The 18,825-nt window shown below is 37.4% G+C and overlaps 1 protein-coding gene and 1 long non-coding RNA gene across 3 annotated transcripts; both read left to right on the forward strand.

Annotated features, from left to right (window-relative positions):
- Positions 1–2,136: 2,136 nt before the first annotated feature.
- LOC110768280 (exopolysaccharide production negative regulator) lies at positions 2,137–7,775 on the forward strand. Its single transcript, XM_021971983.2, has 5 exons — positions 2,137–2,552; positions 3,169–3,299; positions 3,752–3,877; positions 4,041–4,168; positions 7,151–7,775. Exons 1-5 carry the CDS (start codon positions 2,360–2,362, stop codon positions 7,455–7,457), a joined length of 885 nt encoding a protein of 294 aa, XP_021827675.1. The 5' UTR covers positions 2,137–2,359; the 3' UTR covers positions 7,458–7,775.
- Positions 7,776–8,570: 795 nt separating this feature from the next.
- Positions 8,571–14,523, forward strand: LOC110768274 (uncharacterized). 2 transcript variants are annotated; one of them, XR_015835704.1, is made up of 3 exons: positions 8,571–8,952; positions 9,729–12,793; positions 12,962–14,523. It is a non-coding gene; the product is annotated as an uncharacterized LOC110768274 (long non-coding RNA). The 2 variants fall into 2 exon arrangements; XR_015835705.1 differs by having other exon boundaries at positions 8,599–8,952; positions 9,729–9,809; positions 12,962–13,497.
- Positions 14,524–18,825: the final 4,302 nt, after the last annotated feature.

Here is an 18,825-nt window from a genome sequence, read left to right on the forward strand (position 1 = left end):
ACTACATCAATCTTGTGCACTTGCAAGGACAGACCAAGCTGAGCGATTCTTGCTAGTGGGACGATTGCTCTCGAGTAAACCCTTCAACGATGTGCTACTTGGTACTATGCGAACTATCTGGCACACGAGGGAAAGTTTTACAGCAGTCCCTTTAGAGGATTCGAAGTGTCTACTTTTCTCTTTTAAATATGAGTTTGATAGAAGGAAGGTTTTAAAGGGATCGCCTTGGACATTCGATCAAGATCTCTTGCTATTGACGCTGACGGATGGATGTGTCAATCTGTTGTCGATTCCATTGGTACAACAAGAGTTCTGGATTAGGGTTCATCATATTCCTCCCATTTTTCTGACGACAGCTATGAGGGAGAAGATTGGGAACTTTCTTGGTAGCTTTGTTATGATTGACAAGGGTTTGAACGATGATTGTCTGGGAAGTTTCTCAAAATTTGGGTGGGACTGCTTGTAACATCCCACATCAACCAACGGAGAGAAGGTGATGTGCCTTATATGTACATGCCCACCTCCATCTAGCACGAGGCCTTTTGAGAGCTCATAGGCTTCGGATTCATGGGAACTCCAAAGTTAAGCGAGTTAGGGCTAGAGCAATCCCAGGATGGGTGACCCACTGGGAAGTTGCTCATGAGTTCCCAGAAACAAAACCATGAGGGCAGATAGAGGGGTCAAAAGCGGACAATATTGTGCTACGGCGGAGCGATCCTGGATGTGTCACTACGGGTGCTTGTGCCTCTCAAACGTTGTATTACCCTATGTCTTGCAACGGATGAGCCAGCAAAGCAGTACTAGATTAAATATGAACGATTGCCTTATTTTTATTTGTACTGTGGTCGGTTCGACCATGTGGGGGCAACTTGTGAACTTAAAAAGCAAGGAGTGGTGGAGGAGGAACAATATGGGCATTGGAAAACTATGGTGAAGGATGTTTACACTATACACAAAGAGAATGGTTTAAAGGATGTTAGCTATGGACTGGGGGGCGACACCACTCTACGACCAATAGTCCATGAACCTTTTCCTAATATTAATGGGCTTAGTTGAATTCATATGGTGGCCTTTGATTCTTTAGCGGTGGACACGTCTTTCATGGAGGATGGGGAATTGATGGCGATGTCTCCACAGCCAAATAAGAAATGTAGATTGGAGGTGGATGTGATTGAAGGGGGGTATAGTATTAGGCGGGAAGTTGAGAATGCCAATTTGAGTGAGGTCCAAGTCCAGCTGTGCTCTGAGCTTGTTGGGAGTCCAAGTTCAAGGAGTCCCTATGATGGTTTGAGTGGGGAAGCTGAATCCACTTTGTAGGGTGGGAGATCCGGTCCGAAGTCTCGGTTCGATATGGATTCAAACTCTACTAGGAAAGGATAGACAATGGGGTTAGTTTTCTTATGTATTGCGGTGCTGTGGTACTTTTTTTCCTTGACCGATTTCCTTCATTTGAGGTTTTTATGGCAAGGTTTTAATGAGGCCACTCTGTAGCACCTAGAGAAGTCAGGAGCTTTGGTTGTATTGATGTTGCTTCTTTATGAATGGAAGTTCTCATTATGATAAAAAAAAAAAAAATAAGAACTTTTTAAAAGTCACAATTGAATACCACTAGACTTTTATAAACTCATTAAAAATCTAAATTGAATACATCCAGACTCTCTAAACTCTATAAAAGTCATTAAAAGTTTGAATTGGAGACACCTCAACATGAAATTAGTCATTATGTGTAATTTAACTTTGAAACCCCAATATATTAGATACATTCCAATTTCAAACAGAGGGGTATAGAACAACTTGTATGTGATCATTAGATCATATTTAACATGAAATTAGTCATTGTAATTTAACCTTGAAATCCTAATATATTAGATACATTCCAATTTCAATCCAACTATTTTCAGAATTTTTGGATTTTGGAACTTTTAGATATCGAAATTGATTTGAATTTATCAAAAGTCAAAAATTTAGGATCGAAATCAGGAGGAATTGGAATTTCAAATTCAACTTGCACCCCTATGCGTGGATTTAAAAATTAAGGATTATATTGATTTGAAAATTTCTAGACTGAAATAAGGAATTTTGGAAAATTCAGGTAGAATTGACTAGAATACAAAAACGAATTGAAAAAGAAGACTCCCAAAACAAAAATTGGAAAAGAACAAAGAAAGAAGCGAAAAGACCAACAGCTCATTTGAACTTCTGCAGGAAAGAAAAAAAAAAACAAAAGACCAGCAATTCCCTTTGTTTGTTCTGCTCAGTGGCGAGGGCACTCCGATCACCGGATAAATGGTTCCGGTGGCCGGACCTTACACAGAAAAGCCCACAAATTCCCTCTAATTTTGGGGAAATACCAAGCTTAATGGATTCTCAGGAGGTCTCTGAGAAGGGCAACATGGCCTATTTAATACTGCGGTGGTCTCTTGCTCTCGTTTTACCTATCGTTGCTATCTTTGCACTATCACTTTTGGTCGGCTTCGTAGCCATTTTCGTCGCCAATTCCTCAGTTCCTAGCCCAATTTCTGTGTCCTCTCAGTGCAGGATCGTCTCCAGCAGTAAGTCATTTTTCAAAATTAATACATATAAATATGTATGTTCTGAATGAAAATTGAGTTGGGTCTGTTTGGATGCTTGAATGTCACTGTTTGGTTGACTTAAAATTGCGAATAGGAATAAGAAAAGTAGGATGTTTGCAGTCTGTTATATATGCCAAAGATATCATCCGGGTTGATTGTTGGAGCTATGACCAAAATTGCTTGCTTTTCTCGGGTTAGTTTATTCTGCTTTCATGAGTTTTACTGGCATTTTGAAGGAAGGTGCATTGAAACTACATACTCAGTATGTTACTTTGCTCTCTCATGAATACAAGTGTGTTAATTGAAATTCATGTCTTATGGAGTGGTAATTTTCCTATTCTTATATATACATATACAGGGTTCTTCTCTCCTGAGGTTCATAAATAATATAAGTCAGCTTTCTCAACTGTCTGAGATCATATATGAACTGAAAATTTTATATATGCATAATACATATAATTTTCTTAGTGCATTTTTCGATATAAAATTTTGTTACATTTGTCCTTTTTCTGTTAGTGTTATGTTTTTGGAAGATCCGTTATTATTGTGGTACCTATCTTGAAATCATAATAGGCATAGCTCTTCCTTTTTACAGGTGTTGACCTTAAGTCATCTAAGGTGTGTGAGCTTGGACTGTTCAATTACAAAGCCAAGCACGTGTTTTATCCTTTTGAAGGAAGAAGATTTCGATGTCGTTATGATTACTATTGGGCTTCAATTTTTAAGGTTAGCCTACCTTACCATCAAATTGTATATATGATCATATTGTTCTATTATATGCACAACTAATAGTAGCAATTTCTGGATTGTACCTTTACACGCAATTTGTAATTAGAAGTTTATTTTATTAAAGGTTTGGAGTAGAGTGCATGTCTATTAGTTTTTTTTATATAAAAGTTTGAGGTAAATGCAGTTCATCTATGAACCAAAAGAGTTGTATGAAAGATTCCTTGTGGGGTGGTCAAATGACATTTTTGAAGCCTTCTTGGCTGAAAAAGATAGTTGGCATGTGGGCTTTATGGGTGAGCTGGTAGTGCCACAGTTGTTTCAGTTGAAGAAATTCTGCTTTAAAGTCATGCTATGATGATTAACTTGACAAGAGTTAAAACACGTAATGTTAACTCTAATTATATGGGTCTCTTCAGTCAAATATTAATTCTTTTCTTTCCTGTTTGCAGGTGGAATACAAAGATCAGTCTTCTGGTCAGACTCAGCTTGCATTGGCAGAGGCTCCAAATGAGGCCCTTCCTCTTGATTGCAGACCTAATTTTGGTGCTGCATGGTTGACCAAAGATAAGTTCAAGGTAATTGCAAAGCTTTTTTATTATGGTGTGGTTCAGGGTTGAAATTATTATTGCACTTTGGTAAAATTTGATATTTATATGATATTAAATTTACTATGATTAAACATCATCGTCTGTAACTCCTTGATAGACATTTTTCATTTTCTCACCTTTGTTTGCTCAGGTCAATGAAACTTATGACTGTTGGTACACATATGGCATTTCCAAAGTAAGCTTATATCATGATGGTTTCTTCAGTTGCCAAGCTAAGGATCCGTCTACCTTTGAGATGATTAGAAGATATTTCATCCTGTGAGTAAACTGACTACTTTTTCTCCTTTTGTTTTTCCTTTTATCTAATCAGTTGTGCTCTGTCTTTATGGATTTCTTCACTTAATCTTATGAACACATTAGGATACTCTTCTAGATAAATAACTTATCTCATACGCAAGGGAACAATATTGGCATAGACGCACATATCGGGTCCCAAAAGATGAAAACATTGATAACAGCACACAAGAGAAACAATGAAAATAAGAGAAAAATATGAAAATTTTGAATGAAACTTCAAGAGATTTAACCATCTACCATTTGATTAAAAAGAAAGAAAAACATAGGTGTATTATAGATTTGTATTATCTAGGTCAAATACAGTGCGTGGTGAGAGACATTGCTACTTAAAACTATTCAATGCTCAATGGAATTGGACTGAATATATTTAAAATTTTCAATACTAATTTTAAACAATTGTTTACGCTACTTTTCATAGTGAATTAGACAAGCAATGGATACCACATAGAGTTCTTAGCGGTTTATTATACTTAATAAAAATTTAAACGAACTGGAAAATGTAGAGCTCACTTATAGGTTGTCTTTATTGGAGAATGGTAATTTTTCTTTTTTAAAGCTGCTAGGTCAGATTCTAGTAAGTGTGGTTTTTCATGCGAATCATACTTTAGAGGTTGTGTTAATTCATCCCTTCCCACTTTTCCTCTTCTTTAATTTGGAAGACTAAGGTACCTCCTAAGGTGCAATTTATTGCTTGGATAATTGCTCATGGGAGGGCTAATACCTGTGCTTTGATCGAAAGAGTACTTTTCTTTCGTCCAATTGGTGCATTATGTCCCAAAGGAAAGGGTAAAAGTGCAGATCATCTTTTTCTTCACTGTCCTGTAACTTTAAATTTTTGGTTCAGGTTCAGAGAAATGCATATATGTTGGGTATTTCCGGCCGGTTGATTTTCTCTTGTTTGTGAAAGGCAGAATGTGTTTGTTAGGAAAACAGCCAATAGAGTTAGGGAGTTTCTGTGTCTTAGCAATTTTTCGGTTATTTGGTTGGAGAGGAATAACTGGATCTTTTAGAATCATGTGGGGTGGGCTGAGGTGTTTTAGGGTAGAGGTAGACTTTTGTCTTCACTTTGGGTTTCTGTTTCATATGCATTTTGGGATATGCTGCTTTCTTTTATAATTGGAGCTTGGAAAGAAATAGTAAGTTAATAGTGTATTTTCAGTTGGGGTTCTGTTTGTAGTGAGAACTCTTCTGTTTTTCTTCTTTTTTGGATTCTTTTTATTTTATTTTATTTTTGTTGACTACTTACTTGTCCACCTTGTCTGCTGTGATTTACTGTATTATTTTCTTTATATAAAGAGGGAACTATTATTGGCACTCCAAAAAAGTCATCCTGCACTCCTTCCAAATTTTTTACAAAGGAGGAGTGTGTGATGACTTTTTTGGAGTGCCCCTAATAGCTCCTAGAAATTCATGTTTCTTTTCGAAAAAGAAAAGGGATTTACTATCTTCATCATCTCTGTGTAGTGTGGCATATTGTAAAGAATGATTATCAACTAATAATCTCCATGCTAGTTTGCTTGCAGTCATTACCAAACGAGATGTATGAATCTTGTATTGGTTTGTGCTTGTTTCTGCTCGTAGTGATAGTATGATCAGGGCACTGATTAATTTTGTCTGTGACTGTAGTCATCTGTTTCCATGATTAGGTACTTGGTTTCATCCCATAATAAGTGATTGTGATGGGTGATGTGATTTATGTGTATGATTGCATGGATTTATACGTGTACGAACGACATCTTTCATATCAAAATAAATGCTTGGAGATTATGCTTAGGACATTTGTATGTGAGAGCTTGTGATGAGGACATCTTTGTCAAACCCATTAGGGTTTACAAAAGAAAGAGATAGAAGAGGAAGTCATTTAATTTGGTCTTTAAATCTGGCAATTTTTTAATTCCTGCGTTTAGTTTCTAACTTGTTCTCTAAGTTTTCCAGATTTTAGTAAGATTTTTAAGTTTTCCAGATTTTAGTAGGATTTATAAGTTTCCTATTTTATTTAGGTTAGAATTTCTGTTTTAGCAAGGTATTTTTTATCCTATTGTCTCTCGGTTTTAGTTTGCTATAAATACCCCTCTCATATAATTCATTATGGAGTTCAGTTATTGAGATATAAAGAAAAGTTTATTTTCCAGAGATTGGAGACTACTTGGTGTGAAGCCAAACCCCTGGAGTGATTCCAGACCTGTCCTTGTTCATTCTATTTTCTGTTTTCCATTGTTTTTGCTTCCGCTTAACTACCTAAATTCTCAATTCACCCTTGTCCTACATCAGCTTGAATTCTTCCTCAATTGGGGAGTATGGAAATAACACAAAAGGGCAGAAACTGCCCATTCTTCCCCAATTCCTTTTCGGAGGTCATTGCTACCAGTGTCTTCTTGCTGAACTTCTGCTCACACTACTACATTGGCACAAGAATGCTAGTTCCATAGAAGGAACTATTGAAGGAAAGGAGGAAGTATCTGTGTTGTAATGCAGAGAAAGAGAGGGCACGACTGTCATCACTGTCCTTGTCATATATAGTGCATGTACTCTTTCTTATCATAGTTGTTTCTCACAAAAGTGTTATAAGTCTCATCCTATTCTCTTCTTCCCATGTCACCCTACTACATTTACATGTTTTCGATGTGTAGCCAGGTTATCTTTTTAGTGGCATGTCTATTCCAGCTTTTCCGTAATCTCTAGCATTTACATTATTTTCACATTATTTTCATAAGCTTTTCCACATTATTTTCATAAGCTGCAGGCATTTCTCTCCAGTAGGAAATAATCGTAACTAGTCCAATAAGTCTCTCTTGGTTGAGGTATCATTTTTATATTTCTGAGAGAATTTCTCTCTGTTTAACAATGGTTGAGTACTTGAGTTGCATTTAAATAATGTCTCAATCTAGATATGTTTTATGTTTGTTCTTGTAGTACGGTCTTAGTAATGCATCTACTTTTCAGTGCGACGAAGATTTTACACTCCTGGTTTGTCAGCCAGGAACAAGCGGTGTTTTGGAGGTGGGAAACTATAGCTGGAGTTATTGCTGGTTTTTCAACTTCATTAATCTCCATAAGCTTTATTAAACTCCTGCAACAAATGAAATCTCGGTTGCCTCAACTTTTTGCTGCAAGAGTGCTTCCTCTCTATATGATCCGCTTCAGGCGCACTTGTTTTCTCGTGGCATACATCTCTTTTATGAGTTGGCTGGCTATCCAGTACGGGAAAAGGCTTGGCCTCCTGGAGATCATCACTCTTCTTAAGAAGTAGGGGCAACACTCTTTTTTGGAAATGCAAATTCCTTTTTGTCTCCATGGGGTCGTAGATTCTGCAAATTTCGAGTTGCAGCAAGCAAATGTATCATTCCCTGTACAATGATATACAATAGTGGATACCAAATGCACTTAATCATCTTGTTGAATAGAATATATTGAGCAGAGACAGAAACTGTATAGGCAACTTACCCCAGTTGAAACATCAGTAATCTTGATATGTAATGTGTAAAAGTATCTTTGATAATGTACTCTATTTTTCAGTAGCGAATTTTCTGGCTCTCTGGAATACAAATACTTCACAATCCCTGAGAAACGACGTGTTTAATGTCCACAATTTCCTTTTCTTCTTTTATCTAGGTTAAAAAAGGTGCAAGCAATTCAGTACGGAGATGGAAGCCATTCAAGCCTTTCTTATTTATTCATGCATTTAATTTATTCATAATTTGGTTTCTTTTTTTCCCTGCTTTGAGATTACCCTATTTGATCCTTCCTCTAGAGTTCTGTTTCCCAACAGTCGCTTGCTGGTGCTGTGCATCAGCCATAAGCCCTACAATGGGGGAGGGAGGAGAGACCATGACAGTGATTCCCAAGTCCAACTTATGAACCATCTTTTGGTGATTTTGATTTGGTGGCAAGATTTGCACACAACGTATGACTCATCTTGGCTTAATTGGTTTGCAACTACATTTTATTCTCAAGTTTAATTACTTAATTACATCGACACCACTAAAGTTTTTCGTGTTTTCACATAACTCCTTGAGGTGTGCATTAACCCTTTTGTTCACCGTAAACATGAATCATTCTGCAACACTAATCTCTTGTTACTTGATAGCATCAAATCAATCTTGAGCATATTTGTAATGACCTCAAAAATAATATTTGGTTTTATTATTTTTGTGGAAAATATTATTAAGTCGTGTGACTATTTTGGATGTTGTATGATTTTGGTTTGGTGTGGAAATATTGGAATTAAGTGACTTAATCCCAATTTGGGACAAAATACCTTTATGATTAAGTTTATGATTTTTCAAAGGAAGTATAAGAAATTGAAATGAGAAAATTATGATTTTTGAATTGGAAAATCGAGATTGATCTCACGAACGCGTAGGCGCAAACGGTTCGTGAATCCGAGTTGAAACGAAGAAGTTATACTCGTTTGAAGTTTCAGGGACTAAATTGCAAACAGAGACTTTGCCTATAAATTTAAGATGGACACTGTTTGGATTCATAATTTGCAATTGAATCCGGAAGTTTGAGAGCTCGTCGGAGAGGCGATTTCCGGCGGCTTCTACGGCGGCGTACGGTGGAGGTGATCGACACCACCAATCCAGATAGGAAGCCTGCTATCTTGTGAACATAACCCAAGAAGAATCGGAGCCATCGGAGGTACGGTGAAGGCTGGGCGACGCCGCGAAGTTGGTTAGTCAATAGTGAAATCAGCAACTTCAACCGGCGGTTTGAGTCACTTACGCTTCGAATTGGACCTCGAGGTAAGAATTAAAGTTGTTCTACTCAGTATTACGAACATTTTGGCATAGGTCTTGACCGGCGATTTTAGGGTGGTCCGTCGCCGGAATAGTACCCGAACCACCACCGGCGGTGGCGGCGCGTGGCGGCGCTGGGTGGCGGTTCTGAGTTAGGGCTTTAGAGACAGATTGTAGTGCTGGAGTAACTGAACATGTTTTTATGTTTAAAATTGTTGAGATTCCGTCGTTTAATCGACGATCGGAGCCTCACAAATGTGGACCATTGATTTGAGATTATCGGACCGTTGGATCGTGTCCAATTTTGATTATGTTGTAGCTGGTGTTGTTAGGAGTCTGTGGGTTCAGACGGATTGATGATCGGACGTCCCGATCTTAAGTTATTAAATTTCAAAGTTAAGGCGAGCGATCGCCATTCGATCGTGTAATGTAGAATTATCCGACCGTTGGATTGGGCCCAAATTGTTGCAGGGTGATGTTGGGACTATTTAGAGTCCATTGGTGAGATCGGATTTGGAATCCGAGGTTGTGGGCCCAAGGCGGATTTTTGGGGTGTCGGTTAGACATGTGGGACCCACGGGACCCAAATAGTGACCTTTTGGACAATGGGTGTCATTGGTCATGATTTGACGTCGACAACACGTACGTCACAGTTTTGGAGTTGGTTGGATGAGATTTGATCACTTTGGATTCCCGGTTGGTCCAAAGGGCAATTTCGTCATTAGATGCGAAATCTTGGATTTTGGAGTTTTGTGCTAAGTTGAGCTATGTACTTTGCTTAGGCACTGTTGGAGTTTGAGTTGCTCGTTGAGGTTTGAGATTGAGGATTCGTTAAGTTGTTGAAGACGCAGCTTGGACGAGAGGTGAGTAAAACCATCCGAGTCGTGAGTAAAATCACGAATTATTATATTTATTATAATGCGACCTTGGATAATGTTAATGGCTATAATTAACATGTTGGTTGTGATTTTATAAAATGTTTTAATTGATTTAAAAACACATGAACTTGTTCTTCAATGGTTCATGAGGTAATTGAAATATATTTTGTTTTGCATTAATTATTATTATTGGAGTTTTGGTGTTTAACCATATAACATATGTTGTGGATGTATGGTGGAAATTCATTCGTGAATAACCACATAAATATATATAATAAATATATATTGCTGTGATTGGTGTATTTGGCTATAAAACAATGTTTAATGTGAAATGACATTTTATATTGTCAACACCTATGCCAAAATGTTCCGGCGACGGACCACCCTAAAATCGCCGGTGGTGGTTCGGGTACTATTCCGGCGACGGACCACCCTAAAATCGCCGGTCAAGACCTATGCCAAAATGTTCGTAATACTGAGTAGAACAACTTTAATTCTTACCTCGAGGTCCAATTCGAACCGTAAGTGACTCAAACCGCCGGTTGAAGTTGCTGATTTCACTATTGACGAACCAACTTCGCGGCGTCGCCCAGCCTTCACCGTACCTCCGATGGCTCCGATTCTTCTTGAGTTATGTTCACAAGATAGTAGGCTTCCTATCTGGATTGGGGGTGTCGATCACCTCCACCGTACACCGCCGAAGAAGCCGCCGTAAATCGCCTCTCCGACGAGCTCTCAAACTTCCGGATTCAATTGCAAATTATGAATCCAAACAGTGTCCATCTTAAATTTATAGGCAAAGTCTCTGTTTGCAATTTAGTCCCTGAAACTTCAAACGAGTATAACTTCTTCGTTTCAACTCGGATTCACGAACCGTTTGCGCCTACGCGTTCGTGAGATCAATCTCGATTTTCCAATTCAAAAATCATAATTTTCTCATTTCAATTTCTTATACTTCCTTTGAAAAATCATAAACTTAATCATAAAGGTATTTTGTCCCAAATTGGGATTAAGTCACTTAATTCCAATATTTCCACACCAAACCAAAATCATACAACATCCAAAATAGTCACACGACTTAATAATATTTTCCACAAAAATAATAAAACCAAATATTATTTTTGAGGTCATTACAATATTGAAGTATAATGTTTTGAGGCCATGAAGCAACTGTGAACCTATTTTATATTGCATTGGGTGTTTACAGCCACATATGGATGCAGCTTAGATATAGATTTCAAAATTTATATATAGTTTTGGCACATATCTTTTACTGCTCCTCATCCTCAGCTATTCTTGTAATCAAAAGGATAATAGAGCCGCAACAAAGCTTGTCACCACAATGTGGCACTAAGTTGAAGCTTTAGTTGATAAAAATTGCATGTAGTCTTAACAAAGTTTAATCTTTTCAACTTTTCGCCCAACTTTCCTATCGACTTTCATAATTTTCAAGTTATGAATTATTATGAAACAAGTGGCTTTCAATTTTTTTTTAACTGACATACATTTCTACATATTTAATTTTACTTCCTTCATCAGTTTTGTCGTGCTTCAAGCCCAAATTTGCTATTACTTAAATTATATACTTCTTCGTTTTAATTATAACCAAGTGAAAAAAACAAACCTCTTTTAAAAAAATTGAGTTATTTACACTAACAAACCAAAGGATCCACAAGTGTAGTAGTTTGGAGCAATTGCTCCCTTAGGTAAGGTCCTAGGTTCGAGTCCTAGTATCCATGTAGTGTGTGTGGTTTTTGAAACTTCAGGGGGTTTTGTGAAAAAACTGAAAACCTTAGGGGTTGTTAGTGTAAATAACTCAGAAAAGTTCATATTCACATGATACATACAATTTCTATACACATTCACATGAAAACTAATCCGTTCATTGGTATTGCACCTACATCTAATCCCGTCTTCATTTTGTCACCCGAGTTTCTTGTTTACGTAATTATCAACTTAATTGTATGTTTAAATATGAAAAAAAGGTTAAAATAATATTTTAGTTTTTTTTAGTACAAGCCATAGTCTAAACTAGAGGGGAATAAAGGTTTCACACACACACACACACTATCACGACACCATGGAATTTCGAACCTAAGACCACTGATTTGCAAATCAATGTCCTTTTCTACTGGGTTAGACCTTGATGGCAAAATAATCTTTTAGTTCTTTTATTTTATAGTAACTAGCCTCTCTGCACGTGCTTCCGCGCCTGCAAGAGGCTTTTTAAAAAAATAAAAAAATAAATTTATTTTAGGATTAAAAAAGATAATGGATAGTTATGCTCCATAAAAATAGGATCCATTATCTGATTTTTCTTTTAATTTTAATTTTTTAAATATGAAAAGTGTGAATTTACCATATTATCCTCATTTAATTAATAATTTTAATTCTTAATGTTTGTATTAACTAAGGGTATTTTCTGGTATTTTGAATGTTTCACCATTCTCTGCCTTTTGCTTTATATATATAGATACAAACGACGGGTGTAGAATGGGGAGCACATCTGCTCTAGCCAACTTGGCTAAACCCATGTATGCAAATAATCTTTTAGTTTAAAAATTCCTATTCACGTGAAGTGTCATTGGAATTAATGTGGCTCTTTATTTTTGTAACCGATGTATTCACGTGAAAGTACTGAAAATTTTGGTTTGTAGTTCAACAAACTTATTCCTAGGTTTTTCCGTCCAAAGATTTTATAAATCTACCATCTTCATCTTTCAAAACACACTAATTAAGTGACGGTTATCAATTTAGAATATGAGAAAATTAGAATTAGGAATTGCCCTGCGCTCTCCTCATTAGCCTTTTGCACTCAAGTTGAGGTAGACTCTAGGGCACATGTGGACCTCGAGATGGCGCCTTCCGAATATTCTCCAAGAAATATATTTTCCGATAGAAATGCGTGGCATGGGAGAAATTGAAGAACCAGAAGTGCTCTTCTAAAACATGGCATCCAAGCCTACGGGGTATATTTCCACCACACTAGCTAATTGCTTTCAATTTTTTAATTAATTTTTTCAAGTGATTAATATTATTCAATTAAAAAAAATCTTATGGTTGATTATTAGATTTGTGCTAACATGACAAAAATGTTAATGTTGTATTCTTCACACCCTCCTCTCTTTCTTGTGCAGGGGAGGGGAAACTTGACCTTGAAAACGGCAATGCATAACAATGAACAAAAAGGGATCAAGTTTTTCTTCAATAGTTGTCCTCGTTTGGAGACTCATCTCATACAATCGAAATAACCCTAAGAGAGGTTGAGATGAAGGCTTTCAAGGGGACACCAAATGAGCTCAACAATTGGATGCAATCAGAAGAGTGGCCAATTTGGAGCGGCCATTTACTCTATGTGATGAGAGAGGCAGCCATGCACCAGCTCAAAGAAAAGAAAAAGAAAAATTATTTGTTCAATTTCTTTCTTTTTGAAAAATTTGGACGGGTTTATATATAGTTATTGTTTTAAAAAAAAATGATGTATCTTAGGTCTCGTTTGGGAGTGATTCTAGATAGATCAATAATCAAGATTCATTGTAAAACAATTGCTGTATTTGGACATTGTATCAATATCCATTGTTAGTGATTTATGAGGACACTACGAGGAGATTATTAGGATCCATTGTAAATCGCTTAGTCTTGCCTGTTAAGATTGTTGAGAGAAAAAAAAAAAAAAAAAAAAAACACATTTTATTTTCAATAATATGAATGGTACGTTATTTTTCAGCAACCATTTGCTAAATATCGCGAAATTTTGCTGATAAGTGACCAAACATATGACCAACCAAAGTCTCTCCTTTCTCTCTAACCCTAGCCCCTCTTTTGAAACCTGTTGCAACGCCGCTTTGGGGAGGAGGCCTTAGTTCCTCCTCCCCTCTCCTTAGTTCCTCTACCCCTCTCTCCTTCCCACTTCCTCCCTCTCTCTCCTCTGTGAGAGTCTTCTCTCTCCTTTGTGAGAGTTCCTCTTCTCTCTCCTTTGTGAGAGTTTCTCTCTCCTTTGTGAGAGTTTCTCTCTCCTCTATGAGAGTTTATGTTTACTTCTTTGTTTGGGTTTACCTCTTCTCCTCTCCAACCCCTTTCCCTATATCTGAATTTCTCTACCTTTTTCTCTTCACCCTCACCTTAAATTTTCCTAAATTATGCCCAAATTTGGAAAACCCAAATCTGTACTTCCACTCTCCTCTTTCTTCCACACCCATAAATGTTGTTCTTCAATCTACTATTTTCACCTCTACATTCCTTGCCCCTTCTCTGTTACGGTGTCCTCCACATATTCCCTCCGGCTGTGTCCCGACCCGAGATCTCAACCACTAGCCACTGCTCCTCGGCTCCATGGATGAGGATGCTTCAAAAGTGCTCTTTGCACTAGCTTCTAGGATTATGGTAGCGCTCTTTGCGTGGGTGGTTTGTCCACCACCATTCTCCGTTCTAAGCAATGGTTTGTCTGGTTACTGGTTACCCATCTCTGGCGATTGTGGATTTGCGACGGCGGCGTAGCAAGGAGGTAGTGGCGGCAGTAGCTTCTCAGATCTAGGGTTCTTCCTTTGTTTTTGGTTTTGGGCTAGATGTTTGCTTTAGGGTTTTTATTTATGTTGGGCTGAGGCCTTGTACCTATCAGTGTTGGGTTGGTTTTTATTTTTAATTTTCTGACTGTGTAATCTCTTTCATATTTATGGAATGAATTACCTTGACCAAAAAAAAAAAAAAAAGTGACCAAACATATATTCGAGGATAAAATATAAAATATTGAGGACGGATGAAAGAATGATTTTTTTATTATTTAATTTTGGACGCGCATTCACAAGAGTGTTAATTAAGCTAATTTTACTACTTTCTTATTTCTTATTTTGTTAATAAGTTGCTCAGTTTATTTTCCGTTTCATGTAATGTTCTTTCAATAAAAATATAGATATTTAGTTATATACCCATTCTTAGCACTAGTGATATCGATAAACCTTATATCATTTAATTTTTATAAATAAACCAAAAAAAAGCCCCAAAGATGACAGCTGACCTTATTGAATTTAAATTTAATTATTAAATCACTTTGATACCCTATTGAGTGTTTTGGGTTTTGTTAGGCCTTCTCCAACTCATTTGGGGCTAAACCCAAATTTTTCCCCTAAAAAAAGTAACTATTTGGGTTTTGCCTGGTGTTGCGGTCTTTTTCCTTCCAATAACCAGATGAATGGGCTTGAGCTGCTGTAAAGGATGAGCGGAGAAGATTGCCCCTGTTTCTGAGTGCGAAGACCGAGCTCCAAGAGAGTTTTGAAAGGATTAGTGACAACCTTAGAAAACACCTTGGATTCTTTCACCGATCAACCAAATAAACGTGACAGATTAGCAATGGAATGGCTAAACTTAAGGAGCTTGTGGCATGGGAGCTAAGCCTTCACAAGTTTAGCAATTTGAGAGAGAGACAAAAGCTTGAATTTCTTATGGAAACGAATGTTCAGGGCAAGGGGGAGAGAGACTTGAAGGGATCTTGACTAAGGAAGAGAGGGAGATATGGAAATAGAGAATGGGGTGTCTTGAGTAAATTCCTAGCCGCTTGACAAAGCTTGGTCGCGCTCTGGATGATCGTCCCTTTGCTGGGTAGAAGATGCCTCCTTTTATAGGTGCTGGAACCCTCAATTTTATCAGGCCTCTCTCTCCCTTTCCCTTCACTTTCTTCCATTTCAACCCCATTTGATGAAACTTTCCTAGCCTGCGCACCTAGGCATGAAGCCTTTTTGGGGTTCCAAGATCTTCACACAGCTGGATTTCTTTATGTGGGTGAGGTGCCACCCTCTTTTTACTCTGGTTTTCCTATTAAAGCTTGCAGAAGAAAGAAATAGGGGTAAATGCGTTAGTCTAATGGGTATTCCTATGAATCTCCGTTGGTTTTTGCAGTGGCTTGCTATTTGACTTGGTTCTTAGGCTTTTGACAATGCTAGATATTTTATAAGGTACTGGGCTGAGCTTTTTCTCAGATATTGGGTCATTGGCATTTTATTTCCAATCGCCAGCTAAGGCTTCATAGTTTCGTCAAGTTGCTGGAAGTAGCTTGTTTGCTTCATTTTTTGACAAGGCGCTAGGTGTTTTAGCTGGTGCGGGATTTTCCTAAGTAACGCAGGCTATTGGACATTCTCCTAAGGCGTTGGGTCATTTTTCTATCTCTTTTGCTTACCCATATGTTTGGGATCAAGAAATGGGCTTGAGTTTTGGTGCTCCCAAGTAGCCCAAAACTTCCACTTATTGGCTCATCAATGGGTCTCATGAATGCTCATAACCATCCATACCACAATCCGCTCAGCAAGCCCTAGGCATTTGCGTGGCTTGGGCTCACTTAAGCTTGTAGCGTGGCTAGGTGTAATAATAATGATTTTCGCTTGGCATTGCATGTCGCTTGGCGTGCTTGAATTTTGTCACCTTTAAAAGGTATATGATACTTGACAGGATAATTAGCATGGGCTTGTAGAGGCAGTGCATTTTATAGACTATAGTGTGGCGGATTACATATTTATTTGGCATGGCATGTGGATTTGATTCATGCGAGCGTAGATGACGAACTTTCGCGTGCCCAAATCGGGTTTCTTCTTAGTAAGGTATCGTACTGCGCTCGGAATATATTTGGGTCTAGCCTTGGATTTTTTGGGCCTCAACACCTGGACTCAAAACGTTTTTTCTCCCAACCTTCCGGACTCAAATTTTAAGTCCGCAACTTTATTAAATTGTTTAAGGATGGTTTAAGTCTAAAAAGTAACTATTTGGGTTTTGCCCGGATTCAAACTGTTTTTTCTCCCAACCCTCCGGACTCAAATTTTAAGTCCGCAACTTTATTAAATTGTTTAAGGATGGTTTAAGTCTAATATATTTTTTTTGTGGAAAACTTTTCTTCATTTAATCTTTTTAAATAACTTCCTAATTTAATTTTTTGAACAATCTGACCTTAAAAAAAATTGAAATTCCACAAATATAATTTTATTCCAAAAGAAAACACACAACATAAAATAAACACACAAGATAATTGAAACACAAAATGAGGATTGAAACAATTGTCGACCTCATTCACCATCTTCAAAACTCCTCTAAAGGTGATCGATCAAATCATGTCGGAGACTCTAATGCACATGTGGAGATCTAACTCTATTATGACGAATCATGTAATTAGAGAGAGTCTACCTATCGTGGTGGTACTCGTATGTAATGCTTGGCTCCAGCTCATATTGTCTTGCTCTGGCCCTCCTGGATAGTTGTGGACACATATCCTCATCATCATATTTCTCTTCAACATATTCGTACTCATCCTCCACAATCATGTTGTGCAAAATTATACACGTCATCATGATTGAGTGGAGGTTATCCTTGCACCACATATGTGCAGGGCCCCGAACAATAGTTCATCGAGCCTGTAGTATTCCAAATGGATTTTTATAGAAATGTCACCTGAACTTATACCTCAGTTTCACTTTGTCATCTTAAAGAAAAATTTAAGAGAAATGTCACCTGAATTTTTCAAAATATATAATTTGTCATTTGAATTAATACCATCCAATTTTTCATCCATTATTAAGAGTATTTTAGTTTTTCTATTTTCAAGGGAAAAAAAAAAGTATTTCTCTTCCTCTCCTCCCCCATCCCTCTGTTTTTATCTCACCTGCGACTTGACCACCCGATCCTCACCTCACCCACAGCCCCAGCCCCCACCCGCCCCCACCCTCTCATTCTATTTGATGACTGCCTGCCAAGTACCTAAGCGAAAAACAAACAGCACGTAGAGTGCTCTCCCTGCCAACATATCAATAATCCAAACTCTAAATCCTTAATTTAATAAACCATTTATTTTTATTTCAGAAAAGTTTAGAAACTTTAGGAATTGAAACAAAGAGAAAAATTCGCAAAAATAAAAAACACAAACTCACAAAATATTATTATCTTGGTAAGCAGTAAGATAGTTTTATCCATGGGAGTCAAATACAGGGAGAGGGTGGGGGTGGGTTGCGGGTGGGGATGGGGTGCTCAGGTTGTGGGGGAGAAAAAAAACAGATGAGAGGGGAGGTGTGGTTGGGGACGAAGGGAGAATAGAGAGAGACGACAGGGGGATGGAAAAAAAATGCAATTTTCAATTTTCTTTCTTTATTTTTTTAATTTTTTAATGTTTGGTAGGAAGGACCCTTGATTTTTAATGGTTTATTTTAAAAGATATATATGCAATTTTTTATAATGATTTTTCCATTTTTAAACCACTCTTAAAAATGAAAAGACTAAAATACCCTTAATCATGGATGAAAAATTAAATGATGTTAAAGTCAGATGACAAATCATGGATTTTGAAAAATTAAGGTGACATTTCTCTTAAAGTTTTCTTTAAGGTGACAAATTAAAATTGAAATATAAGTTTAGGTGACATTTCTACAAATATCCCTATTCCAAATGCTCTTTCAACATCATTCCTGTACGCTTCTTGCATTTGTGCAAAAAGCCTCTTCTTTGGGTTATCAGGAGAAGAGATGGTCTTCACCAAAGTAGCCCAATGGGGGTAGATCCTATATGCTAAATAGTAGCCCAAATAGTATTGATTTTCATTGACAATATATTCAACATGAGGAGCCACTCCATGTACCACATCATTGAACAATGGAGAACAAGCTAAAATGTTGATATCATTGTTGTACTTCTTCATGAGTGCTTCGAATGGCTTGTTACAGAAGTGGCTGCCTCCATCACTAATGACAGCCCTTGGAGTACCAAACCTTGTGAAAATATTATCCTTCAAGAACTTCAGTACCACCTTATAATCATTGGTTTTGGTGGCTATGGCTTCCACCCATTTAGACACATAATCAACAGCAACAAGTATGTAAGTATAACCAAAGGAAGATGGGAATGGTCCCATGAAATCAATACCCCACACATCGAAGAGCTCCACAACAAGTATGTTATTCAATGGCATTTCATTCCTGCGACTTATGTTCCCCATCCTTTGGCACCTATCACACTTAACACAAAAATTAAATGC

Source organism: Prunus avium, chromosome 5 (assembly GCF_965620075.1).
Source record: "Prunus avium chromosome 5, drPruAviu1.hap1.1, whole genome shotgun sequence".
Classification (NCBI taxonomy): Eukaryota; Viridiplantae; Streptophyta; class Magnoliopsida; order Rosales; family Rosaceae; genus Prunus; species Prunus avium.